We start from the raw sequence: 27882 nt of genomic DNA, 5'->3' as shown, positions 1-27882 counted from the left end.
TGATGCTCAGCTTCCTTTTTAAGCTGTTTCACTTGTGTTCATGTCACTAAGGCGCTGGTCTTTCTCACACCCAAACCAATAACAAACTCCAGCCTATAATTCTTGAGAACATGGTGTTTCTTTAACTTCAGCTCACTTGGTTGCTGTGTTTGAGATGTTGGTGTCTAAAGATTTGGAATTTGCAGCCCCTTTCTATGCTAACATCTTTTGAGTCCAGTCCAGGCTCTTACAGACATTTGTCCTAGAACATAGAAAAAAACATTGTCCTTTTTTCCCCCTGATTTGCATTTGAGTGCCTTTGGATGTTATCAATTATCAAATGTGCTACATAAGTGAAAATGTAGATTCCTGATGTCTAGAGTAAACTTTGTGCTCTTATTGCCTAATCATAAACAAAATTGTGCCGTGAGTGCCATACACAGTTCTCAAGATGCGCATCTGGCCAACAGCTTTTTCAGCAACCTCGCAGATTTGATTTGATTTTCCCAGCAAGTTATTTAATGTTGCTGCTTTTATTGACATCTTCTGTAAATTCTACTATGGGCATCTTTTATATAAAATATGCCAGGGGTGCAGGTAAAAACTGAGCAGGCGAAGATAGTTGGAAACAAGTTGGGAGTGGGTTACTAAAAGCAGGCATGAATAAATCAATCAGTAGGTATTACTGCCTTACTTTGTTTTCCTGTGTTCTGCCTTTAACATGTAGATTTGGGCATTGTATCTGGTTCAGTATTACTTCCTGCTTCCTGATCAGCAGCTCATTGGGTTAGGCAATAATTTGCCTTCCTCTGTCACAGAACTCTCCCTGTTGTGATCTGCCTCAACTAAACCTGTCAACAAACAGCTGTTATGGTCAGAATGTATAATTTTTTTGCTCAAATTCATTTTTAATGATCTGCCTCTAAATGCTGAATTTAGAAATGTAAACTGAAAGAACATTAATACAGACAACACACACAAAATGCTGGTGGAACACAGCAGGCCAGGCAGCATCTATAAGGAGAAGCACTGTCAACGTTTCGGGCCGAGACCCTCCGTCACGACTAACTGAAAGGAAAGATAGTAAGAGATTTGAAAGTAGTGGGGGGAGGGGGAAATCTGAAATGATAGGAGAAGACCAGAGGGGGTGGGATGAAGCTAAGAGCTGGAAAGGTGATTGGCGAAAGTGATACAGAGCTGGAGAAGGGAAAGGATCATAGGACTGGAGGCCTCGGGAGAAAGAAAGGTGGGAGAGCACCAGAGGGAGATAGAGAACAGGCAGAGTGATGGGCAGAGAGAGAAAAAAACAACTAAATATGTCAGGGATGGAGTAAGGGGGGAGGGGCATTAACAGGAGTTAGAGAAGTCAGTGTTCATGCCATCAGGTTGGAGGCTACCCAGCCGGTATAAAAGGTGTAGTTCCTTCAGCCTGAGTTTGGATTCATTTTGACAGTAGAGGAGGCCATGGATAGACATATCAGAATGGGAATGGGGCGTGGAATTAAAATGTGTGGCCACTAATACAGCACTGTCTTAAGGAACACACTAAAGTTCCAGATCCCAAGGGTACAGTATAAGACACAAAACTCTGAAACTTAGTGCTAGATTGGGTCATTTGGTCCCTTGTGCCTGCTTTGCCATCACAGATCCCTTGTTTCAGAACCGGTTTCCTACATTAATTCCATATCCTTTGGTTCTTGATCTCTAAAAATTCTTCTGATTTCAGAAATTTACATTAAGTTCTTGTACTTGAGCACTCTACTTAATCACTTCAGGTCAACATTAAAATGTGAGCTAGCATGTTCCCAAACTAAGTGAGAAGGTGTCACATGTTCCCCTCTCATCTTGGACATAATGTCATGGGTGAGGGGAGAAAAGGCTGGTGTGGTGGAGGAGACTGAGCTATTTGGGATGTTCGGGACTGATTGGGTAGATTTTTTCTAGTAGGTAAAGATGGCAAAAGATGCAGAGTGAAGCTGAAGATCAACCATGATTTAATTTAGTGGCAGAACAGGTTGAAGGACCCCCTGTATACATTTCTCCAAGCCCTGTTAGAGATGGTTGTAACTGAAGTCAAAGGACTTCCTTTGCTCCTCAAAGTTGCTTCTTGGGCCATGATTTTAGACACTATACTACTCCTTTCGTGATTTTCTTTATAGCAAAACAGTTGTATGGTTTTATTGAGGTGAGTTTATCCCAAAGGGTGTTCTTGTTGAAGTTGGTAACCATTATGTGACTTCTTAGAAAACTGGTTTCTTGGTACCAGCCCATTCAATAGGAATACTAACTGAAGAGCCCTTACACAGGTGTGACCTCAAGTTACCTGAGGTCTAAGAAATCCTCAAATTGGAAACATAAGGTGCTGAAGAAGGCCATCATAGCCACACCAGATGTAATGGTTATCAAGCCTAGCTCTCCCCATAGATTCACAGCACTTTAAGTGAATATCCGAGTTGTTTCTAGAACGTGGTGTAGGTTTTCCCTCTGCTGTCCTTTTAGTTGCAAACTCAATTTTATTCAGGTGAAAATTTTTCTCCAGAATGCCTCCCAAATTCTTCTACCAATTACTGTAAATTCTTTAAGCTCTTTTAAGTGAAGTAAGTCCTCCCCCACTTGGATGTACCCGCCATGATTTTATACAATTTAATTAACTCACTTCTCACTCTTCTCTATTCCAAGGAAAACAACCTTGGCTTGGCCAATTTTTCATTTACAATTCGGAGAACTGCAAAATCATCCAATTATCTCAACTGGATTCCCTCCGAGCACTTCTGCATACTTGCTGGTAAAGTGGCAACCAGATCTGTACACTGCTGTATGGCCCAAGAATATAATGTTTTTAAACTAGTGTGTTGGCGTTACATGATTTAAAATAAATACTTAGCCCAACATCACAGCTGCTTGCTTTCATCTGGCATACAATGTGAAGTTCTCACAGATTCCAATAACATTTTTTATTATTTATTTATTGATTCATTGACATACAACATGGAGTAGGCCCTTCTCACTCTTTAAGCTGCACCACCCATCAATGCCCCAATTTCATCCTAGCCTAATGGAACAATTTATAATGACCAATTAACCTATCAACCAGTGTGTCTTTAGATTGTGGGAGGAAACAGGAGCACCCAGAGGAAACCCACTGGTCATGGGGAGAATGTACAAACTTTTTACAAGCAGTGGCGGGTTCTTGTGTCAAATATTCATCTCATTCTTGGGCGTTTCTCAGAGAAAGAAGGCTTTAATTGATCTTTTACCACTTCCAAATTCTTGTCAGGTAATCCCAGTCAAGTAGATTGTCAGATACAGTGGATTTCTGCAGTTGAAATTGCATTTCAGATGTCAACACACGTAATTAATACTAAGCGTTCTTTCTTGGGTTAGGATTGCGAGTGTCTTCATTCTAGGTTTAAATTGCAGGCTAGCTCTCAGGTGGAGGTCATATGCCTGAAGTATGTGGAAAAATCCAGGTAGACAGGGCAGAATGCACTGGACTGATTCTCTAATCTCAAGATTAGTCCAGAAGGTAACTTGCTGAAAAAGACTTCTCATTTTTGCCTTTGAAATTCTGATTAGTTCATGCTCAATGCTGATGAATGTGAGAGTGTGTATCCTTCTGGTTATTGAGGCTCAGTTACAAGGGTTATCTGCAGGTTTTTTTTTCTTTTGTCAATGCACTATTCTATTTGCAGGTGAAGTTTAAGTGTCAATCACCATTCCTTCATCATCACTGGCTCTTAAGTCCTGGAACTCCTTAAGAGCGGTTGGGGGAAGGACTGCAGCAATCAAAGAGGTGACTCGCTCCTAGCCTTTAAAGAACAATTGGGGATTACCCTTTACTTAAATATATTGAATATTCTAAATTCATGTATATTGTCCTGGCTGCATATATCTGGGGTATGCAGCAATGGGACAGAACATGATAAGATAAACTTAACAAATTGTGCATAACTTATACAACAAAATAAACAAAAACAGGCATCAACTTTAGTGCAAGTTGAGGGGAATGTAGTCAGAGGTGGAATTAGGTTTTTTTTGTGTTAGTTCAGGAATCTAGTGACAGTGAAAGAAAGCTGTTCTTAAACTTTGAGGTGTGGGTTTACAGGCCTGATGACAGCAATAAGAAGAGGGCATGATTCAGATGGTGGGACTCTAATGATGGATGTCTCCTTTGTAAGACATCACCTCTCGTAGATGTCCATAATAATGAGGAGGTGATAGGCAATAAATGTTCACCTTGCCAATGACACCCAGATCACAAAAAAATTAAAATAAAAAGCTTTAAAGGTTTTGTAGATCTTCATCCTGTCATTAGTTCTGTTGGAATTTGTTTTTTAGTCATACTTGGATCTAAAATTACATCAATTTCTACAATATTCATTTCTTATGAGTGATAATTCTCCAACTAAACAAAACTACTTTTGCTTGTTCAACTATCTTGCTGGTTGCAAAAATTACTATCTGTCTTTTCAAGCATTATCTTGTTTATTTAATCTAATAGTCAGATATGCTGATAAAAACTTGTGATTCATGTTTTCTTTGTATGAGTGAGCAGTGCTTTGTAGGTGACAGCCAGTTTGACCTCTTTAATGGTGAACACTGGACATTATTCTGAGCAACTACAGCCCATCAATCACCCTAAGCATTCATTCCATCTGGCACAGAAATCATGTCTGTATTGCATACCACCTGAATAACATAGCAGAGTTACCCACTCCCAGCTATGTTGACAACAGTTTCCCCCCAAACCAATAAGAAGGGCAAGGACAACAGATGCATGGAGCACCACCATCTTCGGGTTCCCTTCCAAGTTGCTAATTTTGGAAAATATAACATTGGTGCTTCATTGTTGCTGGGGCTAATTTTTGGCATTCCATGCCCAACAGCATAGCCCTTCACTAGAAGGGCTACAATGGTTCTTGAACATAGCAGAGCACTGCCTTCTCAGGGAAGGCAATTAGGATAGGTGTCATGAAAAAGGGTGAGTTTGCTGGTGTGTAACCAAAAGGGGAAAAATTAGACATTCAGGGGCATAGAGCATACACAGTGCAGCTCAGGAGCAGGCAGTTTGGCCCACGATGTTGTGCCGAACCAGCTAAAAAATGAAATCAAAAACACCCAAACACTAATCCCTCCTACTACACAATGTCCATATCCTTCCATGTGCCTATCCAAACATCTCTTAAAAGCCTCTAATGTATTTGCTTCTACCACCATACCAGGCAGCAAATTCAAGACATCCACGACAGTGAAAAAAAACGTAGCCCTCATATCCCCTTTGAACCTATGCCCTCTCATCTTTGATGTGTGCCCTCTGGTATTAGACCAGAAAGAGATCCCTGGGAAAGAGTTAATCACTGTCCACTCTATGCTTCTCATAATCTTGTAAACCTCTATTTGATCTCTGCTCAAACTCCAGTGTTCCAGAGAGAACAACCCAAGTTTATCCACATGTATTCTAAATCAGACAGCATCCTGGTAAACCTCTTCTGCACCCTCAATATCCTTCCTATAGTGAGGCGACCAGAACTGTATGCAATACTCCTTTGTGGCCTAATGATAATCTTGGAGGAGAGGCACTCGGGAGCAGGATTCTCTGCTTTTTTTGTGTTTATATTCATTGTTAGCATACTAAGCATTCATTATAAAATAAGACTGGAGTAAAGTCCCTAGAATATTCTCAGACTGAGGTCTTTGAATAAACTTCATGTGTGTTGTTCTTTACGCCAGATGTTGGCTTTAACACTTTCTATCCCAGGCTAAAGAGCTGGCTTTATGCTGTGCTGGGAGCAGCTGGCAGTAACTTCAACACAAACTCATCCATTCACCTAAATGATTGTTCATGGGAGATAAAAATCCAGAAGTGTGCCAAGCCTCGGCAAGACTGGAAAATATACTCCGGGGTTGTCATATTGCACAACTTGGCAGCATTAATGCAGTGCAGTTCTCCATTCACCTTGAGGTTTCTGATTAGTTTGTTGCAATTCATGCCGCAGACTGTGAGCAGTTGACATTATCGCTGCTGATTCATCACATGGCCCAAGAAGAAGCCCCAGCTGAATGCAAGAGTGTGCTCCTGACCAAAAGCCAGGGATGCTGCCTTCAAATCTGAAGACAGAACAACTCCTGGAGCAGTCAGGAGAAGCCCCATCTTGGGCATCAAAGACTGCCTTTGCACAAAGAATTCAGGAACACTTGTCTGATAATGATCCCTGGCATATGTGGCTGGGCATCAAGGGCATTACTGACTAGGCAAGGAAAAACAGTATTGACTGTACCAGTGACACCTCCCTTCCTGACACTCTAAACTACCCCTATGCACACTTTGAGGCATGCAACACAACACCAGCCAGGAAAGCCACCCCCCTCCCCCAGGAGGTGAACAGCCACTGCATAACAGCAGCAGATGTAAGAAAGAGAAAGCCAGCCCCCATAAGGTGGCCTGGCCAAGTATAGTCAAAGGATGTGAAGGAGCTCCTACAGGACTGCTCTAAATTGGTGGATTAGACAATATTCAGGGATTCATCTTTGAATCTGTTTGAATATGCCACAGTTGTCATTGACTTCATCAGAACCTCTCTGGGTAAGAGAAACATACTGGGCATGTCCACATCAAAAGCTGTAGATCAACCAGGAGATTCATAGTCTGTTGAGGGTTAGATCAGTGGCATTCAAGACTGGTGATGCACAACTATATAAGAAGTCCAGGTGCGACATACGGAAGGTACCTAAGAGCAAAAGAGAATGCTGATTGCGGCTAGAGAGGGAATCGGATGCATGCCAGCTCTGGCAAGGTTTGCAGGCCATTACTTCCTGCAAAATGAAATTAACATCATGAATGGCAGTGATACTTCACTCTCACACTAGCTCACCACCTTCAATGCACACTTTGAAAGGGAGAACAAAACTATATCTTTGTAAATCCCTGCAATATCCAGTGCCCCCGTGATCTCTGTCTTGGAGGACAGCGCCAGAACATTTTTCAAGAGTGTGAACCCTTGCTAGCTGTCAGGTCTTGATGGTGGACCTGGTAGGGGTCTGAAAACCTGTGCCAGTTTTCTAATAGGACTGTTCAAGGACGTCTTCAGTCTCTCTTTGCTGCAGTTGGACGTTCCCACCTGGTTCAAAAGGGTGGCAAGAGTGCATATCTCACACAACCTCTCATGATCCAGAACACATCCTCTTTTCTGAGGAGGTTGAAGAGAACTGGACTGTGCACATCTGCAGGATACTCAGATCCTATTCATGTGAAGTGGAGAGCACCCTAACATGTTGTGTTACTATATGGTATGGGAACCACACTCTGGTGGACAGGAAGGCTCTACAGTGGGTAGTTAAAAAGGCTGGTGCCAGTGTTGCACTAGACATATCTGCCATTAAGGACATTATACAGAAAGGTGCCAGGAAAAAGCCAGCAACATGAAGGCTCTCACCCACCCTGCTCATAGACTGTTTGTCTTGCTCCCTTCAGGGAGGAGGCTTCATGGCTTTCATGCGAAGACCACCAGGCTCAAAAGCAGCTACTTTTCCCAAGCAGTAATGATGATCACCGCCTCCACCCACTCATCCACCCCACCACCACTACTGTATCATTTCCTGTCAGTCACCTTGTGTACAAACACTCCTGTGGCTAGCGTCACTTTATGGACGTAACAATTATGTATATAACTATCTTATGTATTTATATTTATTGGTTTTTTTGTTGTGCTTCATAGGATCTGGAGTATCTGTGTAATGGAAATGACATTGAACAATCTTGATTCTGGGCTAGATGAAGGGGAGTTTGCATATAATGGTTCTGTGAATCCTTTCTGCAATTATCTGGAAGACTGCAAGGCATTTTAACAGGTGTGTGATCAGCTGGTGCTTGTGAAAGAAGTTCCAGCAACCCAGCCAGTCACACTTCTGAAGTTAGCACAATTTAATTTTATTCATGTATTTTTATGAGGCATTAAGCAGTGGTTCAATTAATCCATTTAATACCAGAGAATGTATACAGCATACAAACTGGAATTCTTGCTCTTTGCAGACATCCATGAAACAAACGTACCCCAGAGAATAACAGAAAAACATTTCTCCATACAATTTATATTAATTTCTCCTTACAATTTATAAAAATAAACGAGAACATTTCTCTTCCCCCTCCCCTATTCTATTCCCCACTCTGGCCTCTTACTTCTTCTCACCTGCCTATCACCTCCCCTGGTGCCCCTCCTCCTGCCATTTCTCCTATGGACTACTCTTCTCTCCTATCAGATTCCTTACTCTCTAGCCCTTCACCTTTTCCTCTCGCCTGGTTTCACCTATCAACTTTTAGCTGTCATCCTTTTCCACCCCCCCCCCCCTTTCCTGGTGTCTTTCCCCCTTCCTTTCCAGTCCTGAAGAAGGGTCTCGGCCTGAAACGCTGTCTGTTTGTCCATTTCCACATGCTGCCCAACCTACTGAGTTACTCCAATATTTTGTCTCTGTTGCTTTGGGTGTATGAATCTAGAGAATAATGAGGTGTTTGCACCAGGAGGTCAGAGATGGAGACGGTAATGGTCATAGAGTTACAGAACGCTACAGCACAGAAACAAGCCCTTTGGCCCCTCTAGTCCATACCGAATTATTATGCTGCCTTGTCCCTTCGAACTGTAGCGAGACCATAGCCCTCTATACCCCTCACATCCATGTACCTATCCAAATCTTTCTTAGATGTTGAAGTTGGGCCTGCATCCACCACTTCTGGTGGCTGCTCGTTCTACACTCTCACCTCCCTCTGAGTGAAGAAGTTCCCATGTTCCCCTTAAACATTTCGCACTTCACCCATGACCTCTAGTTCTAGTCTCACCAACCTCAGGAGAAAGCCTACGTGCATTTACCCTGTCTATACTTATAATAATTTTGTATACGGTCTATTAAGTCTCCCCTCATTCTCCTGCGCTCCAGGGAATAAAGTCCTAACCTATTCAGCCAATTAACTCAGGTCCTCAAGACCTGGCAATGTGCTTGTAAATTATCTGCACTCATCTTATTGAAATCTTTCCTGAAGGTAGATGACCAGAACTACACACAGTACTTCAACTTAGGCCTCACCAATGTCTTGTGCAACTTCAACATAACATCTCAACTCCTGTACTCAATACATTGATTTATGAAGACAGTGTGCCAAACCCTGTCTTTATCACCTCTACCTGTGATGCACTTTCAAAGAATTATGGATCTGTATTCCTAGATCTTTCTGTTCTACTGTATTACTCAATGCTCTGTTCTACTGTATTACTCAATACTCAATGCACCTTTTAGTCCTACCCTGGTTTGTTCAGCGCAACTCCTCACACTTGTCTGCATTGAATTCCATCTGCCATTTTTCAGCCCATTTTTCCAGCTGGTTCAGATCCTGCTGAGCTTTGATAGTCTTCCTCACTCTCCTCTATGCCCCTAATGTTGGTGTGAGTCACAAATTTGTTGATCCAGATTATTGCTACAGATGACAAACAACAAAGGACCCAGCACCAATCCCTGCGGCACACCAGTAGTTGTGAGCCTCCAGTCAGGGAGGCAACCAGCTGCTACCGCTCTGGCTTCCCCTGCAAGGTCAACGTCTAATCCAAATTACTACCCCATTCTGAATGCCAAGTGACTTAACCTTGTTGTCCAGTCTCCAATGTGGGACCTTATCAGAGGCCTTTCTAAATTCCTCATAGACAACATCCACTGCCTTGCTTTCATCAATTTTCCTGGTAACTTCCTTGAAAAACTCTCCAAGATGGGTTAGACACAACCTACTACACACAAAGCAATGTTGACTATTCCTAATCAATCCATGTCTATCCAAATACTTGTATATCCAGTCTCTTAGAGTAACTTCCAATAACTTGCCCACTATTGGCATCAGGCTCACTAGCTGTATTTCCCAGCTTGTTTTTGGAGCCTTTCTTAAATAATGGAACAATAGTAGTAGCTATCCTCCAATCCTCTAGCACCTCATCTATGGCTAGGATGTTTTAAATACCTTTGCTACAACCCTTGCAATTTCTGCACTGGCCTCCCAAAAAGTCTTGAGTGAACACCTTGTCAGGCCCCAGGAGTTTATCCACCCTAATTTGTTTCAAGGCAGCAAGCACTTCCTCCTTTGTATTCTGTATACAGTCCGTGACTAACTGCTGTGGTACTGCACTTAACATAGAATAGTACAGCACATTACTGGCCCTTCAGCCCACAATGCTGTGCTGACCCTCAAATCCTGCCTCACGTATAACCCCCCAACTTAAATTCCTCCATATACCTGTCTAGTAGTCTCTTAAACCTCTAATGTGTCTGCCTCCACTACTGACTCAGGCAGTGCATTCCACGCACCAACCACTCTGTGAGTGAAAAACCTTCCTCTAATAGCCCCCTTGAACTTCCCTCATCTTGCCTTAAAGCCTTGTCCTCTTGTACTGAGCAGTGGTGCCCTGGGGAAGAGACGCTGGCTGTCCACTCTGTCTATTCCTCTTAATATCTTGTACACCTCTACCATGTCTCCTCTCATCCTCCTTCTCTCCAAAGAGTAAAGCCCTAGCTCCTTTAATCTCTGATCATAATCCATACTCTCTAAACCAGGCAGCACCCTGGTAAATCTCCTCTGTACCCTTTCAAATGCTTCCACATCCTTCCTATAGTGAGGAGACCAGAACTGGACACAGTACTCCAAGTGTGGCCTAACTAGAGTTTTATAGAGCTGCATCATTACATCGCATCTCTTAAACTCTATCCCTCGACTTATGAAAGCTAACACCCCATAAGCTTTCTTAACTACCCTATCTACCTGTGAGGCAACTTTCAGGAATCTGTGGACATGTACCCCCAGATCCCTCTGCTCCTCCACACTACCAAGTATCCTGCCATTTACTTTGTACTCTGCCTTGAAGTTTGTCCTTCCAAGGTGTACCACCTCACACTTCTCTGGGTTGAACTCCATCTGCCACTTCTCAACCCACTACTGCATCCTATCAATGTCTCTCTGCAATCTTTGACAATCCTCTACACTATCTACAACACCACCAACCTTTGTGTCGTCTGCAAACTTGCCAACCCACCCTTCCAACCCCACATCCAGGTCGTTAATAAAAATCACGAAAAGTAGAGGTCCCAGAACAGATCCTTGTGGGCCTCCACTAGTCACAACCCTCCAATCTGAATGTACTTCCTCCACCACAACCCTCTGCCTTCTGCTGCAGGCAAGCCAATTCTGAATCCACCTGGCCAAACCTCCCTGGATCCCATGCACTCTGACTTTCTCAATAAGTCTACCATGTGGAACCTTGTTAAATGCATTACTAAAATCCATGTAGATCACATCCACTGCAGTACCCTCATCTATATGCCGGGTCACCTCCTCAAAGAACTCTATCAGGCTTGTTAGGCACGATCTGCCCTTCACAAAGCCATGCTGACTGTCCCTGATCAGACCATGATTCTCTAAATGCCCATAGATCCCATCTCTAAGAATCTTTTCCAACAGCTTTCCCACCACAGATGTAAGGCTCACTGGTCTATAATTACCAGGACTATCCCTACTACCTTTTTCTGAACAAGGGGACAACATTCGCCTCCCTCCAATCCTCCGGTACCATTCCTGTGGACAACGAGGACATTAAGATCCTAGCCAGAGGCTCAGCAATCTCTCCCCTTGCCTCATGGAGCAGCCTGGGGAATATTCTGTCAGGCCCCGGGGACTTATCCATCCTAATGTATTTTAACGACTCCCAACACCTCCTCTCCCTTAATATCAACATGCTCTAGATCATCAACCTCACTCATATTGTCCTCACCATCATCAAGTTCCCTGTCATTGGTGAATACCGAAGAGAAGTATTCATTGAAGACCTTGCTCACTTCCACAGCCTCCAGGCACATCTTCCCACTTTTATCCCTAATCGGTCCTACCTTTACTCCTGTCATCCTTTTGTTCTTCACATAATTGAAGAATGCCTTGGGGTTTTCCTTTACCCTACTCGCCAAGGCCTTCTCATGCCCCCTTGCTCTTCTCAGCTCCTTTCTTGCTACCTTATATTCCTCAATTGACCCATCTGATCCTTGCTACCTAAGCCTCATGTATACTGGCTTCTTCCACCTGACTAGATTTTTCACTTCACTTGTCACTCATGGTTCCTTTACCCTACCAATCTTTATCTTCCTCACTGGGGCAAATTTATCCCTAACATCCTGCATCCTAACATCCTAATTTAACATCCTTAAACATCGAACACATGTCCAGAGTACATTTTCCTGCAAAAACATCATCCCAATTCACACCCACAAGTTCCAGCCTTATAGCCTCATAATTTGCCCTTACCCAATTAAACATTTTCCTGTCCTCTCTGATTCTATCCTTTTCCATGATAATGCTAAAGGCCAGGGAGAGGTGATCATTGTCCCCCAGATGCTCACCCACTGACAGATCTGTGATCTGACCCGGTTCATTACCTAATACTAGATCTAGTATGGCATTCCCCCTAGTCGGCCTGTCAATATACTGTGACAGGATTCCATCCTGAACACACTTAACAAACTCTGCCCCATCTAAACCCTTGGAACTGATTAAGTGCCAATCAATATTAGGGAAGTTAAAGTCACCCATGATAACAACCCTGTTATTTTTGCACCTTTCCAAAATCTGCCTCCCAATCTGCTCCTCGGTATCTGCTGCTACCAGGGGGCCTGTAGAATACCCCCAGTAGAGTACTGCTCCCTTCCTGTTCCTGACTTCTACCCATACTGATTCAAAAGAGGATCCTGCTACATTATCCACCTTTTCTGCAGCTGTAATAGTACCCCTGACTAGTAATGTTACCCCTCCTCCCCTTTCCCCCCCTCTCTATCCCTTCTAAAGCACTGAAATCCAGGAATATTGAGAATCCATTCCTGCCCTGGTGCCAGCCAAGTATCCATAATGGCCACTACATCATAATTCCATGTATGTATCCAAGCTCTCAGTTCATCACCTTCGTTCCTGATGCTTCTTGCATGGAAGTACACACACTTTAGCCCTTCTGTGGACTCTTGTGTCCATCTCTGGAATAAATACAGATTAAAAAAAAACTCCTTGCTGTTTATTCTGACAGGAACATACTAACTCTGTACTCTTAAAATTTCACTTTTGAAGGCTTCCCACTTACCAAGCCTGCCTATGCCAGAAAATAACCTGTCCCGATCCACAGCTGACTGTCTTGCTGCTCAGAATGTTATGCTTGACCAGATCAAGGCTAGATAATTGATCAACCTGCAGGAAGTGTCACTGGGAGCACATTGAAAATGCAGTTAGTTTGGTTTACTTGTTCCTCAATTATGGAAGTGGCACATCCGATGATTCCTGTATAACAGTGGTCCTAGGATTGAGGAGTTGTGGAAGAATCCCAGGTGTAAATTGTCAGTTACATGTGAAAACTGTAAAAATAATCCGGTGCCTATGGAAAAATTTCCACATAATTGAGGGAAGGACCCATTGTGTCCCTGTTTACCAGCAATTCTCCATAGCCTTCCATGTCCTGTACATTCTAGTAGTCATAAACTTTGTGAGAGTACCTCCCTCAAGCTGTAAGCTCTAGATTGATCTCCCTTGGGAGTGAAAAACAATTCCTCAAATCCCTTCGACCCACTTAGTATTCACTTTGAAACTTATGCCCATTTTTTTTGACACCTGTTATGAGAAACTTTTTCTCATTATGCAATCTTTGTTCCCTTTATGAGTTTGTACACCATTGGCCTCAATTTTGTGTACTCTTATCTCCCTAAAGACATCTGTGTTGGTAGCTTCATTGGTGATTGTAACTCAGTTATAGCATGGGTGTGAGTTCTTGGGGGTCAGTATAGACTTGGTGGGCTGAAAGGCCTGTTTCTATGCTGTCTCATTATGAAGCTGCAGTGTGTGCTGGAAATGCGTGCTCTACATAAGGCTTGGTGTGAGGGATCCCTTTTATTTGTGAGTAGTAGTTATTCTACTGGTTAGATGCTGATGTTCTAATTGTGGTAGCAGCAGCTAGGGAACATTTGGATGTTCAGCAGACCTTGGACATAATTGTTCAGTTGAACTAATGGAAAATCACTAAAACGAACTACTTCATAAGCCAGAGCTCTTCTGAAAAAGCAAGAAAAAAAAGCATTCAATAGCTTCGTTAAAAACAGTACAGTGAAATCGATAACCAACATCATCGGTGTACAATAATTTTATTCAAGTATGTAAGAACTAAAGCAGAAATGTAGGACATTCAGTTCAAACATGCAATGAAGTCGTTTCCTGTAGGCCACTGTGCCACAGTATTCCCATTTCTCTGGAGTTGCTAAATTATCTAGCAATGTGTAATAGCTTAATATTTTGTATCTCAGTTTATGTATTTAGTTTAGAAGTAGTATTTCCCATGTGGTGTTCCTAATATGTTTTGTCATCTATTTAATGTGGTTTCTCTGTATTGACTGCAAGTGGGGATTGCTTATAGGGATTACTGGAAAGAATCAATTCATTGTGGCATGCTGAGGTTTCTTTAGCTGAATTTTGTTTTACTAAGATGGATAAAGAAACTGCACCTTAAAGCATGCAGTTGTAGAAATTGACCCTTTGGCCTATTTAAGTTTGCACTGAATATCAAGCATTCACGTAATCATAAGTAAATCCATTTTATCCAAACCACTTTCTCATCAACTTAACCCAGATTCTACCACTCAGCTACACTCCAGGGACTGCTTAGTGGGCATTTGATAATGTTCTGGTACAGTATGTGCTTGTTTTGGGATGTGAAAGGAATCAGAGCACCAGGAGGAAACCCAGTGCCACAGGATTTATGAAGTCCACTGCCGCTGATGGGGAGAATTAAGGGCAATGGGCATTTGATGCAGAGGAGTTGAGACCTAGGGGAAACCAGCCATTGTCATATCTAGGAACTTTCTATGAACACTGGCCTCCTAACTCCTTGGAGCCTGTCTACCATATACAAGGCCTGAGTCAGGAATGTGATGGGAAAATTCTGCTCGTGCTTGGATGAGTGCAGCTTCAACGACATACAAGAAGCTTGAAACTACACAGGACATAACACACTTGATGAGCATTCCCTCATTCACTATTTGTTCATTGTACCACAGACACAATAGCAACATTTTGTACCATGTGCTGTGTGATCCACTTCCAAACTCAAGATCTCTACCAGATAAAAGGACAAGGGCAGCAAAAGTATGGAAGCGCCTGTGGATTGCTGTCCCAAGTCATACATCATTCTAACTTGGAGATATATTGCTGTTCCTTCACCACTGTTGGGTCAAAATACTGAAGCCAAACATTGTGGGTATACTTGCATCTCAAGGACCCCTGTGACCTTCTGATCCTATTTTCTTGTGTTCACCTAGCCTTTTTTTTTGACATTATGGTTCTTGCCAATACTCTTGCGCGCACACACAGAATATTGTTTCTTTATCATAGTTTGAATGTTCTGAAGTCTGATAAAATACTGAAGGCAAAGGAGTTATATTTTTAATAAGATTTATGAGGAACAGAAAGGATTTGAGGTTCGTGTTTCTCATTCTCAGTTCGTCACCAGGGTTTTGGGAGAACAGAGACGAGAAGTAATCTTCCTTCTCGACCCCACTTTGCAAACATCTGGTTCCTAATCATTTTATAATTTCAGCTTGTGTATGCCTTGCTCCTTAATTTGACATGTTAGCTGTTGCATTTTTCCCTTCTCTCCCCAAAATGTAATCCCATTTGAGAGGCTAGTAAGTCACCATTGCTCAGGCATTTACCTTGGATATGCACATGCTGACAGATTGAACCATTTGCCTGGACTGTCTTTCACAAAAGTGACTTGTTTTTGAAATTAAAATAATTAACTTGAGCTGTGAGTTTGATTCATTGTGTGGGTGTATTATGGGTGTGTGCCGATGCCTTCACACTCTCCTACAAGACAGAATTAGCACGTCAGTGTGTACATGTTAACTTCCCAACTGCTGTTAGTGTCAAATCAACAATGGCTGCTCCCACCACTGCCAGAAAGCTGTTCTTCATTGAATTAAAGCTGTGCATTTTAGAAGTTGCAAAAGTGTAGGCTTCTTTCTGTATATTGAGGTGAAACAAATATGCCAAAAGCAGTAAGCATCATTCTTTTGTGAGTTCTTGCTAAGAAAGGAATTGCCACAAGACAGAAGGTGAGATCTCCACTAGGTCTAGTAGCGGAGGATTCAGTGAACTCTGCTGAGGTAAGCAGAACTTTGGGTCAATTTATTGGAATAGAATGATTTTTGGAAGCCTTTGGCTGGTATCCCATGGGTAATATTAAAACATCTTTTGCTCAGATTTGCCAGGAATTCTTGTGTGTAAGTGATTACCTTGGAAAGTGCAGTCAAAAGGATACACATTTTGTCTTGAGGTTCTAGCTCTGATGTTCCAGTCCTGTTTACTTCAAAGCCTTCCTGGCTGCTCTCCCATGTTTTGCCCTCCACCAGCCTCAAGTTACTCAAAAGTCTGCTGTCTAATTTGGTTGTCACTTTTGTGGTTGTTGATCTAAATTGGCAGTGTCTTTATCTAATCCTCATCCAGAATTTCAAACTCTCCTATCATACCTATTTCTGTAGTGCCCTGCGGGTTCACGACCCAGAGCTATTCCCATTTGAGAAGTTTTAATCTCTCTACTATTGCCAGACATGACTTGGGTTGTCAAGACTTAAGCTATTGAATTCCCTCCCTGAACTTCTTTCCCTATAGTTTTCTGCCCTCCTTTAAGATGCTGTTTAAAACCCAACTCTTTGTTGAAGATCTGCTCATCTAGACTAATAGCTATTCTGTCCTTTGTCAAGTTTTGTCTGATAGTCTTCATCTGAAAGCTGTTTTGTAGCTATTGATTTAGCAGAATCAGCCTATATATTTTTGCCACGTCTGGTTCCCCTTAATGCATCTGCCACCTCATTTTCATTCCAACGTTGACCTATCTACCAAGGACTTGCATCAGTAGTCTGAAATGTTTTAACAACACAGTCCAATATGAATCCAAGTTTTTCTATGCATGTAGCTGTTTGGCTGTTGAAAGTCAGCTGAGCTGGATTTCATTGAATTTGAGGGGCTCGAGTACAGTTTTAACACAATAGTTCTGAGGAAGTATTTTGATGTATCTTGAGCTAAACCAAAAAATTTTTGTATGTATTGTCATGTTTTCTTGCCAAATATGTTGAACGGTTTAGAGTCCTAACTACCCCAGCCCTAACTGGACTGTTCATAAATTGGTGCCAGTGACCTTTCCAATGTGAACATTGATTCCTCCACCCCCACAAATCCCTTCACTTTCATTTTATGGTGTATTACCTTATAAATTGTAGAATCAGATCTATTATCACTGACATAAATGTCTTTTTTTTTGTTTTGTGGTAGCAGTACAGTGCAAGACATTAAAAAAACCACACTTACAGAACATAAATCATGCAAAAGAGGGATAGAGACTGTTCAGAAATCTGATGGCCGAGGGAAAGAAGCTGTTTCTAAAACATTGAGTGTGTACCACCTCCCTGATGGTGGTAATGTGAAGGGGGCATGTCGTAGATGGTGAGGATGAATAATGGATGATACATTCTTGAGGCACTGTCTCTTGAAGATGGCCTCAATGGTGGGGAGGGTTGTGCCTGTGATGGAGATGGCTGAGTCTGCAACCCTCTGCAGCCTCTTGTGCCCCTGTGCACTGGAGCCTCCATACCAGGCAGTGATTCAACCAGTCAGAATGCTCCACAATGCACCTCTATAGAGATTTACAAGAGTCTTTTGAGTCATACCAAATCCCCTCAAACTCCTAATCAAGTATAACCATTGGTGTGCTGAGTTCATGACTGCATCAATATGTTGGGTCCAGGACAGATCCTCTGACACAAAGAGTTTGAAGCTGCTCATCCTTTCAATGGCAGATCTCGCAATGATGACTGGTGTGTGTTTTCCCAATTATATTTTTTTCCTCTTCTTTTTCTTCCCTTCCTGAAGTCAGTTACTTGCTGACATTGAGTGTAAGGTTGTTTTGAAATACAACTCAACTACCTGATCGATCTCACTTCACCACATCTCCACGTCGCCATATGAGGTTCTGCTAGCAACAGTGGTGTCATTGGCAAACTTAGAAATAGCATTTCAGCTGTGCTCACCCACACTTTCATGCATATATAGAGTAGATTATTGGGCCATGCACATATCCTTGAGATGCTGCTGGCTTGATTGTCAGGAGGAGATGTCTTTACTGATCTGCAATGACCAATGAGGAAACCAAAGATTCCTTTGCATACATAGGTACAGAGACCCAATTTTGAACTTTTTTGATTGGTACTGAGTGGATAATGCTGTTGAATGCTAATCTATACTTGATTAAACAGCTGCCAGATGTATATTCTCTATGTTGTGAAGGTGCTCTAAAGCTGACTTGGGATTGTGTCTGTTGTAGACCTGGTCTGGCGGTAGGCAAATTGCAGTGGGGTCAGATACTTGTTCAGGTGGGTGTTACATATAGCCATAACCAACCTTTCAAAGCACCTCATCACAGCAGATGTGAGTGCTACCAGGCGTTAGTCAAGGAGGCAGCTTGCCTTGCTCTTGGCCGCCTGTATGAGTGATATCCTTTTGCCGCAGGTGGGAGCCTCCAGCGGAGGCAATGAGAGATTGAAGATGTCCGTGAACACTCCAGCCATCAGAGAAGGTTCAGACTCGAAAGATGTTCTGATGGCTTCCAAGATGGAAATCACAGGGTTGTCAGATGCTGTGAGGATTCTCGCAGGTGTAGTTTTATTCTCTCTTTTAAAGTGTGCATAAAAGGCATTGAGCTCAATAGGGAGTGAGGTATCTCTGCCATTTATGTGATTAGCTTTTGCTTTATAGGACATGGTGGCATGCACGCCCTGCTACAGCTTTCACATATCAGTTGTGGTTTTCACTTCGCTCAGAATTGCCTTTTGCACTCTTCTTAGAAAGGCCTTGAATCGCTTGTACCCCGACTTCTTGTAGGCTTCTGGATTGCTGGTCTTAACTGCCACAGATCTAGCCCTGGGCATGCAGCACATCTCTTGGTTCCTCCAGGGCTTTTCGGTGGGCTTCAATCATCTCAAGCACTCACTTGCTTGGCTGAGGCAGTGCAATGTTTAAAAAGAGCTCGGGACCTTTTAATTGTAACAATCTTTTTGGCACTTGGCAAAGACCGATTTAAAAAGAAGTGAGTTGTAAGCAGAGTGTCCAATGTGTGAGTGGGTGGTGTTAGAGTGGTCACGCTTTGGCTCAACAAGCTTCAATAGGAAGGGGCAAAAGCCAAGGTAAGTTTCTGACAGTTTTTTAAGATCTTTGTTAGTACGGAGCTAATGCAGTAAGAATGGGTCCAGGTATATTCAGGTAGTGGTATGTTCTTCGTATGAGATGTGGGAACTCTGGGAGACCTCCAGTCTTCCTGATAACTATATCTGCATGAGGTACATCAAGCTGCAGCTCCTTAGAGACAGTATTAAGGAATTGGAGTGTTGAGTCATATGGGAGAATGAGGAAGTGATAGAAGCTACAGGGAGGTAGTCACCTCTGAGATGCAGGAGACAGGTAGTTGGATGGCTGTCAGGAGTGGGTAAAGGAATAGGCAGCCAGTTCAGAGTACCCCTGTGGCTGTTACCCTAAATAATAAGAATACCACTTTGAATACTATTGGTGGTGGGCCTACCGAGGGAAGCTGCAGTGATCGGATCTGCGGTACTGAGTCTGGCTCTCTGACTCAGGTTGGAAGGGGAGAAAGAGGAGATAGATACTTCATTGATCCCAAAAGAATTTGCAGTGTTACGGTAGCATTACAAATGCAGTGTTAGGAGATTCTGTAGTTAGAGGAGCAGACAAGAGATTCTGTGGGTGTGAAAAAGGTGAAAAAGATACCCAGATGGTATGTTGCCTCCCAGGTGCCAGAGTCAAGGATATCTCAGATCAGATCTACTGTATTCTAAAAGGAGAGGGTGAATAGCCAGAAGTTGTACATATTGGCACCAATGACATGGAGAGGAAAAGGGATGAGGTCCCCTAAAAGAGAATATCGGGAATTGGGTAAAAAGCTGAAAAGCAGGACCTCAAGAATAGTAATCACTGGAGTGCTGCCTATGCCACATGCCATTGAAAATAAGAATAGGAGATGGCAGATGAATTGTTACTGAAGAATTGATGCAGGGGGCAGAGTTTCAGTTTCTGGATTATTGGGATCTCTTTGGAGGAAGGATGAGCTGTAGAAAAAGGACGAGTCACACCTGAACTCAACAGAGACAAATATCCTTGGTGGGTAGGTTTGTTGAATCTGTTGGGGAGGTTTTAAACTGATTCGGCGGAGGTGGGGAGATTGGGAACTGTAGCGATAGGGTCGACGATAAACCAGTCAATGCAGTGCATTAGAGTAGTTAGAGATTGGCAGGTATGAATCTGTGGGAGTCACTGAGTCGTGGCTGAAAGAACATCATGGCTGGGAACTAAACATCCAATTGACAGTCAGTTAGACAGAGGAAATGGATGGCTATGTTGGCTTTTTAAAAAAAAATTAATTAAATCCTTAGGAAGAGGTAACACAAGATTGGAAGATGTAGAATCTTTGTGCATGGTGTTAAGAAATTACAAGAGTAAAAAGATCCTGATGGGAGTTATATACAGGTCTCCGAACAGTAGTCAGGATGTGGGGTATAAATTACAATAGGAGATAGAAAAGACATGTAATAAGGCAATGTTATGGTCATGAAGGAATTTCAATATGGCAGGTAGATTTGAGAAAATCTGGTTGGTACTGCATCCCGAGAGAGGGAATTAGTAGAATGCCTTTGAGATTTTTTTTAGAGAAGCTTGTTATTGGCCCACTAGGGGAAAGGCAATTCTGAATTGTGTGTTGTGAAATGAGCCAGATCTGGATTTGATTAGGGAGCTTAAGGTAAAGGAACCTTAAAGCCAGTGAGCATAATATGATGGAATTCACCCTGCAGTTAGAGAGGGAGAAGCTAAAGTCAGATATATTATTATTACATTGGAGTAAAGGGAATTACAGAGACATGAGAGAGGAGCTGGACAAAGTTGAGTGGAAGGGGACATTCGCAGGGATGACAGTGGAGCGGCATGGCTGGAGTTTCTGGGAGCAGTTTGGGATGCAGGAACGATACATCCTAAAGAAGTAGTATTTTAATGGGAGGATGAGGCAACCGTGTCTGACTAGGGAAGTCAAATATACCCTAAAAGCAAAAGAGAGGGCACATAATATACCAAAAATTTGAGAGCAGTTAGACGATTGAAAAGCTCTTTAAAACCAACAAAAGGCAACTAAAAAAGCAATAAAGAGAGAAAAGATGGAATATGAAGGTATGCAATCCAGTAATATAGAAGAGGATAAGAAGGTTTTTCAGGTCTGTAAAAGGGAGGTGAGAGTAGATATTGGTCTGCTGAAAAATGATGCTGGAGAGGTAGTAAAGGGGGACAAAGAAATGGTAGATGAACTTAAGTATTTTGTGTCAATCTTTATGGTGGAAGATACCAGCAGTATACCAGCAATTCGAGAATGTCAGGGGGCAGAAGTGACTAGTTGCTATTACCAAGTTAAAGTTGCATGGGAAGCTGAAAGGTAACAGGAGATTGTGGAGGTATTAGTAGTGATCTTTCAAGAATTAGTAGATTCTTGAATGGTTCTGGAGGACTGGAAAATTGCAGAAGTCATTCCACTCTTAAAGTAGTGAGAGAGGCAAAAGAAAAGAAATTATAGGCCATTAGCCTAACTTCATTGGATGAGAAGATATTGGAATCTATTACTGTTGCAAGGAAAAGTTTGTGAATCCTTTTGCAATTACCTAGTTTTCTGCATTAATTACTCAATAAACATTCAAGTTGCAATAATAGACAAACAGAATCTGCCTAACCTAACATGTAAATAATTGTACTCCTGGTCAATACTGAGTACACCAGTTAAACAAACAGGCTAGATTCAAAAAAAGTATGTGAACCTCTGGGGTAATGCCTTCTACAAAAGCTATTTGGGGTCGCGTGTTCCAATCAATGAGATGAGATTAGAGGTTTGGGTTGTAGAGGTGTCCTGCCCTATAAAAAAGACACACAAAGTCAGGTTACTGACAGAGCCTGCTCTTCTCAAGAAAGATCCGTTTATATGCACCATGCCTCGATCAAAACAACTTTCAGAGGGCCTTAGAAGAAGAATTGTAGAGATGCATGAAGCTGAAAAAGGCTACAAAAGCATTTCCAAAGACCTGAGTGTTCATCAGTCCACAGTAAAAGAAATTGTCTACAAATGGAGGAAATTCAAACTCTCTAGGAGTGGGTGTCCTGCAAAGATCATATCAAGAGCTCAATGTGCAATGCTGAAGGTGAAAAAGAAACCAACAGCATTAGACCTACAGAAATCTCTAGAGCTTGCTATAGTCTCTGTTCCTGTGTCCTGAATAAGAGAAAAACAGAATGGTGTTTATGGAAGGGCATGTAGAGGAAACCACTGCTTTCCAAAAAAAACAGTGCTGCATGTCTCAAGTTTGCAAAAAACCACCTGGATGTTCCACAGCACTTCTGAAACAATGTTCTGTGGACGGGTGAGACAAAAGTTGGACTTCTTAGGCAGAATTAACACTGCTGTGTTTGGAGGAAAAGGACTACTGCTCACCAACACCAAAACCTTATTTCAACTGTAACGCCTGGTGGAAGGTGTATCATGGTTTGGAGCTGCTTTACTGCTCCGGGCTTGGACAGTTTGCAGTTGTTGAGGAACAATGAATTCAAAATTGTATCAGGACATTTTACAGGAGAATATCAGGGTAGCAGTCTGTCATCTGAAGCTTAATAGAAGTTGGATGATGCAGCAAGGCAATAGTCTGAAACACAAGATTAAAACAACAACGGAATGGTTTAAAAAGAAGAAAAAATGTTTTTTGGAATGGCCTTCTCAGAGTCCAGATCTTTACCCAATTAAGATGCTGTGACCTGAGAGGGCTGTTCATGCAAGGTATCCCAGAAATATTGATGAACTGAAACAGTTATGTATGGAGGAATGGTCTAAAATTCCTTTTTGCCATTGTGCAAGTCTGATTAGCAACTACAAGAAACGTTTGGTTTCTACCAGTTATTAAATACAAGGGTTCACATACTTTTACCAGCCTGACTGTGAATGATTAAACAATGTTTTCAATAAGGGTATGAAAAGTGCAATTGCTTGTTACTGGTTTAGGCAGATTGGGTTGTCTATTATTGTGACTTAGACGAAGATCAGTCCACATGTTATGAGTAATTAATGCAGAAAATCAGGTAATTGCAAAGAGTTCACAAACTTTTTCTTACAACTGTATTAACAATGAGGTTTTGGGATGCTTGGAGATAGATGATGAAATAGGCCAAAGTCAGCATGGGGAAATCTTGCCTGAAAAATCTGTTGGAATTCTCTGAAGAAATAACAGGCAGGATAGACAAAGGAGTCAGTAGATGTTATTTACTTGGATTTTCATAAGGCCTTTGACAAGATGCTGCACATGAGGCTGCTAAACAAGATGAGAGTCCATAGTATTACAGGGAAAAATATTTAGAAGATGGACCATCAGGGAAGTTTGACCATCAGGTGGGAGGCAAAGAGTGGGAATAAAAGGGGCCTTTTCTGGTTGGCTGCCACTGACTAGTGGTGTTCCACAGGGGTTGGTGCTGGGACCGATTCTTTACATGTTATGCTGTATGTCAGTGATTTGGATGATGGAATTGATGGCTTTGTGGCCATGTTTGCTGAGACCCTCAGGGTCTCGTGCAGGATTCCCTAAAAGTTAATTTGCAAGTTGAGTTGATGGTACAGAAGTGAAATGAAATGTTAGCATTCATTTTGAGAGAACTAGAATATGAAAGCAAGGGTATAATGCTGTAGCTTTATAAGACATTGGTCTGACTGTATTTGGAGTATTGTGAGTAGTTTTCAGCCCCTTATCTAAGAAAATAAATGCTGGCATTTGAGAGGGTCCAGAGGGTGTTAACTGCAATTACTTTGGGAATGAAAGGGTTAACATGGGCACATCTGATGGCTCTGGGCCTATCCTTGCTGGAGCCCTAAAGAATGAGGGGGTATTTCTTTGAAAACTCTTGAATATTGGAAAGCCTAGATAGAGTGGATGTGGCAAGAGTTTCTTATAGTGGGAAAGTCTAGGACCAGAGGGCATAGCTTCAGAATAGAGGATGTCCCATTAGGCCAAATCATTGGAAATATTTAAAGCAGCGAGTGATAGGTTCTTCATTAGTAAGGGTGTTACAGGGAGAAAGCAGGAAAATGGGGTCAAGAGGGATAATAAATGTCAGTGTGAAATGGTGGAGCAAACTTAATGGGTTTAGTGGGCTAATTCTGCTCCTGTGTCTTATGGCATCTGATTTGGGTTTGTCTAGTTTGCTATCAAAGACACACACTCATTCACACAGGTGTGGTGCATATCAGTTTCCATAATAAGCACAATCAAATGTTTCATTTCTCCCATTTAAAATAGCACTCTGTTTACTGATTGCCATTTTGAATAGCGGATGTACTTTGCTTTTATTTTATCAATGCAGATTATAGATAAGTCAGAGACACAGAATGTGTGCAAATTCTTTATTCATGAAGTACACCAACCAGTCCCTGCACCCACAGCCCTTTTTTTGCAATTTTAATATTAAATTCTGCTGCTGCTTTCTGATGTAATACAGTGTGTGGGAGGGAGAAAAGGGGATAGGATCAGTTTTACGTATTCAAAGAGTGTGCAGGCGGTATTTCAGCAAAAAGAACGGAGAGAAGTTTTCTAGTTCAAGACTTTGCAGTTTCTAACAGAGGTAGCAGGCGAGAACTAAGTAGCATGAGGGTAATTTCATCCCAAGGACAGGAAGGAAAATGGCAGGAAAACTTGTCTTGTCTTCAGCAGTGAGAGACCTTCCTGAAACCAAAGCAAAATCCTTCCCACTAAGTATTTGCTGTAAAGATTAAAAAAAAACAGTTCAGATTAGTCAATATATATTTTTTTTGTTCATTTACTGCCTGACATTAATAACATCAGTATCTTTGCTTAGTTTTTGCAGAAATAAACTGGGCTTAATTTTTTATTGTGGATTGTGAGGATGCAGAGGGTCACGACAGACTTATGGGTGTTATAAAGTCAATCAGGCTTCTTAGCTTTTACGATAGCATAGTGTCACTTACTAGTGTCATACCAAATACCATTCTTCTTTTTCATCAACTTGTGTAACATTGATGTTGTTGAGGATAGATATTGGAACCACCCAATGTACCATTGCTTTGCTTGGTATTAGTGATAGTTTTATTCTGTAGTTTATTTTCCTTTTATACTTAATTCATTCAAGATTTTTCTCTTAATGTTCAATATTACTCTCTTAAATGACCAGGACATTTAAAATCTCTGAAATTCCAGACTCCACAACGACCTGGGGTAGGGAATATTAGACCATAATATTAGGAGCAGAATTAGGTCATTTGGCCTATCAAGTCTGCTCTGTTATTTCATCTTGGCTGATCATATTGAGGGGTACTTGAAGAGCAGGTGGAAAAACGTTTAAAAGTTAAGGGAATAGAGGACTGTGGGGAATTAGCATAGAAAAGGAGATGGGGTCTCGGGCAAATCAGCCATGATCATATTGAAAGAGGGCAAGTTACCTACTCCAACTTTCTTATTGGTCGGCTTACAATGCAGGGCATAAGCAAACTAGAGTTCTTCAGAAATGCCACCACTTACCAACCAGCTTCAGAATTTTTTTTTGCTTGCAGTTTGGAAGTGAAACCATGGAAGCGCACGAGATTTGCAGACTGGAAGTGGCTTCCAGAAGTTTGTTGGTGAGTGGGTCCTGCAAATCTGAACCTGTCCTGCAGCCACTGAACAGTACCACTGACATAATTGGGAATGGGTGCACACTGCATCAGGCCCACTACACTGGAAAAAGTAGGCTGCTGTCAGCTGAGTCCACCTGTGTCACGCTGGAAGCAAGAGGGGAGATTCCTGGCAGTGAGGATATGCGGATGGACCCTGCTGGGGGAGAGCAACATCTGGTTCTGGATAAAAATAAAGAAAAGGCTCTAGGTAAGTTTTTTTTTAACAACCTTGTTACAACAATGTTCATGCTGCTAAATGCAAAAGAAAAGGCTAGGGATTTAAATTATGATAGCTATTTGGTTATGAGGGTTAATGAATACTATAGCACAGAAGGGCATGTATAAGAAGCCCAACAAGAAAAGGGGAAACAAACAGCAGTGTTAATAATAGCTTCCATGAAGAGGAATGGAATCCCCAAGATGATTCCATCAATAGAAGGAAGTAAACTTGATGCCACGTTGGAATTGAAAGTATTGTCAGGGGAGGTGGGTGGAGAGGAGAAGCTGAAAGCTTTGTCAGGCAGATTGGTCTTGAAGTTTTAAATAGGAAAGATAGCAAATGAATTAATGGCTTAATAATTTCAGAGTTGTACAGGGACAAGAGGAAGCTCTACCATAAGTGTGATGAATTGAGGTGTACGGAGTAGCAAGGAAAGGACATTTTGGAGAGTTTACATATGAAGAGTTAATTATAAAAGCAGTTTTGAATCGAAAGCAGGGTGACTCAGAGGCTCAGTGGGTGATATTAATTACATGGCAGTTTAAATTGAAAATTGATGGAGGCTGGGGAATAAGTAAATGGATGTAAGAAGAGAAGGAGCTCAAAAGCCAGAAGCTAGGGCACCAAGCATGGACCCGTGGGTCAGTAGATGAAATACAGATACTGATCCAGTGGGTGGTTGTGAAATATAAAAGCATCGAGGTAGATGAGTTATTTACAGGTCATAGGGCAGGAGCAAATGTGTGTCAAAGAGCAGATGTCTGGAGCATAAAATTACCTTGTTGACAAAGAAATTACTTTGATAAGGGAATAATAATATGTAACCGATTAGTGGCCAGAGACTGTAGAGAGTGCTTGCAAGTCAGGCAGTTATGGGAATCCCAGGCATAGCTTTGGAATTGTCACTGGTGTTGCCACCTCTAAGAGTCTTGCTGCATGTGTGAAAGACACAAAACTGCAGCCCAGATAAGTGAGCTGTCTATGGCATCAAGAACATAGAATAGTACAGCACAGGAACTGGTCCTTTAGCGCACAATGTTGTGTTGAACCAATTAACTTAGTAATCAAATGGCCAACTAAACTAACCTCTTCTGCTCACAAAATGTCCATACTGATCCATTTTCCTCACATTCATGTGCCTATCTAAACATCTCTTAAAAGTCCTTATGTTTCTGCTTCCACACCAGCCCAAACAGCACATTCCAGACACCACCACTCTTGTGTTTTTAAAAAAAAAACACTTGTCCCTCACATCTCCATTGAAGTTACTCCCTCTCACCTTAAATGTGTGCCCTGTAATATCAGACATTTCAACCTTTGGGAAAAGATACTGTCTATCTACTCTATCTTTGCCTCTCATAATCTTATAAACCTCTATCGGATCTCCCCTCGCCTCTGGTGCTGCAGAGAAAGCAACCCAAGTTTGTCCAGCCCTCCATTTTAGTCCATGTCCTTTGATCCAAGCAACATTCTGATAAACTTCTTTTGCCCCCTCCCCAAAGCCTCGACATCCTTCCTATCAACACAGACAAAATGCTGGTGGAATACAGCAGTCCAGACAGCATCTATAAGAAGAAGCACAGTGGACGTTTCAGGCCGAGACCGTTCGTCAGGTCTAACTGAAAGATAAGATAGAGATATGAGAGGGGGAAGGGGAAATCCGAAATGATAGGAGAAGACAGGAGGGGGAAGGATGAAGCCAAGAGATCAAAAGCTGATGTCAACTGTGCTTCTTCCTATAGATGCTGCCTGGCCTGCTGCGTTCCACCAGCATTTTGAGTGTGTTGCTTGAGTTTCCAGCATCTGCAAATTTCTTCGTATTTACATCCTTCCTGTAAT

The 27882-nt window shown here is 42.1% G+C and overlaps 1 protein-coding gene across 2 annotated transcripts in view; it reads left to right on the top strand.

Annotated features, from left to right (window-relative positions):
• The window catches only part of LOC132393140 (gamma-taxilin-like), an 82477-nt gene that overhangs the window by 8420 nt on the left and 46175 nt on the right, over positions 1-27882 (top strand). Inside the window, exon 2 of one of the 2 annotated variants that reach the window (XM_059968010.1) lies at positions 25722-26031. The exons of the other annotated variant lie outside the window; for it this stretch is intronic. Within the exon in view, the coding sequence (XP_059823993.1) occupies positions 25722-26031 (310 nt within the window). The remainder of the gene's footprint in view (positions 1-25721; positions 26032-27882) is intronic. 2 annotated transcript variants of the gene reach the window in all.

Source organism: Hypanus sabinus, chromosome 4, assembly GCF_030144855.1.
Source record: "Hypanus sabinus isolate sHypSab1 chromosome 4, sHypSab1.hap1, whole genome shotgun sequence".
Taxonomy (NCBI): domain Eukaryota; kingdom Metazoa; phylum Chordata; class Chondrichthyes; order Myliobatiformes; family Dasyatidae; genus Hypanus; species Hypanus sabinus.
Note: the sequence above shows the minus strand (reverse complement) of the source record. Positions and strands in the feature narration are given on the sequence as shown.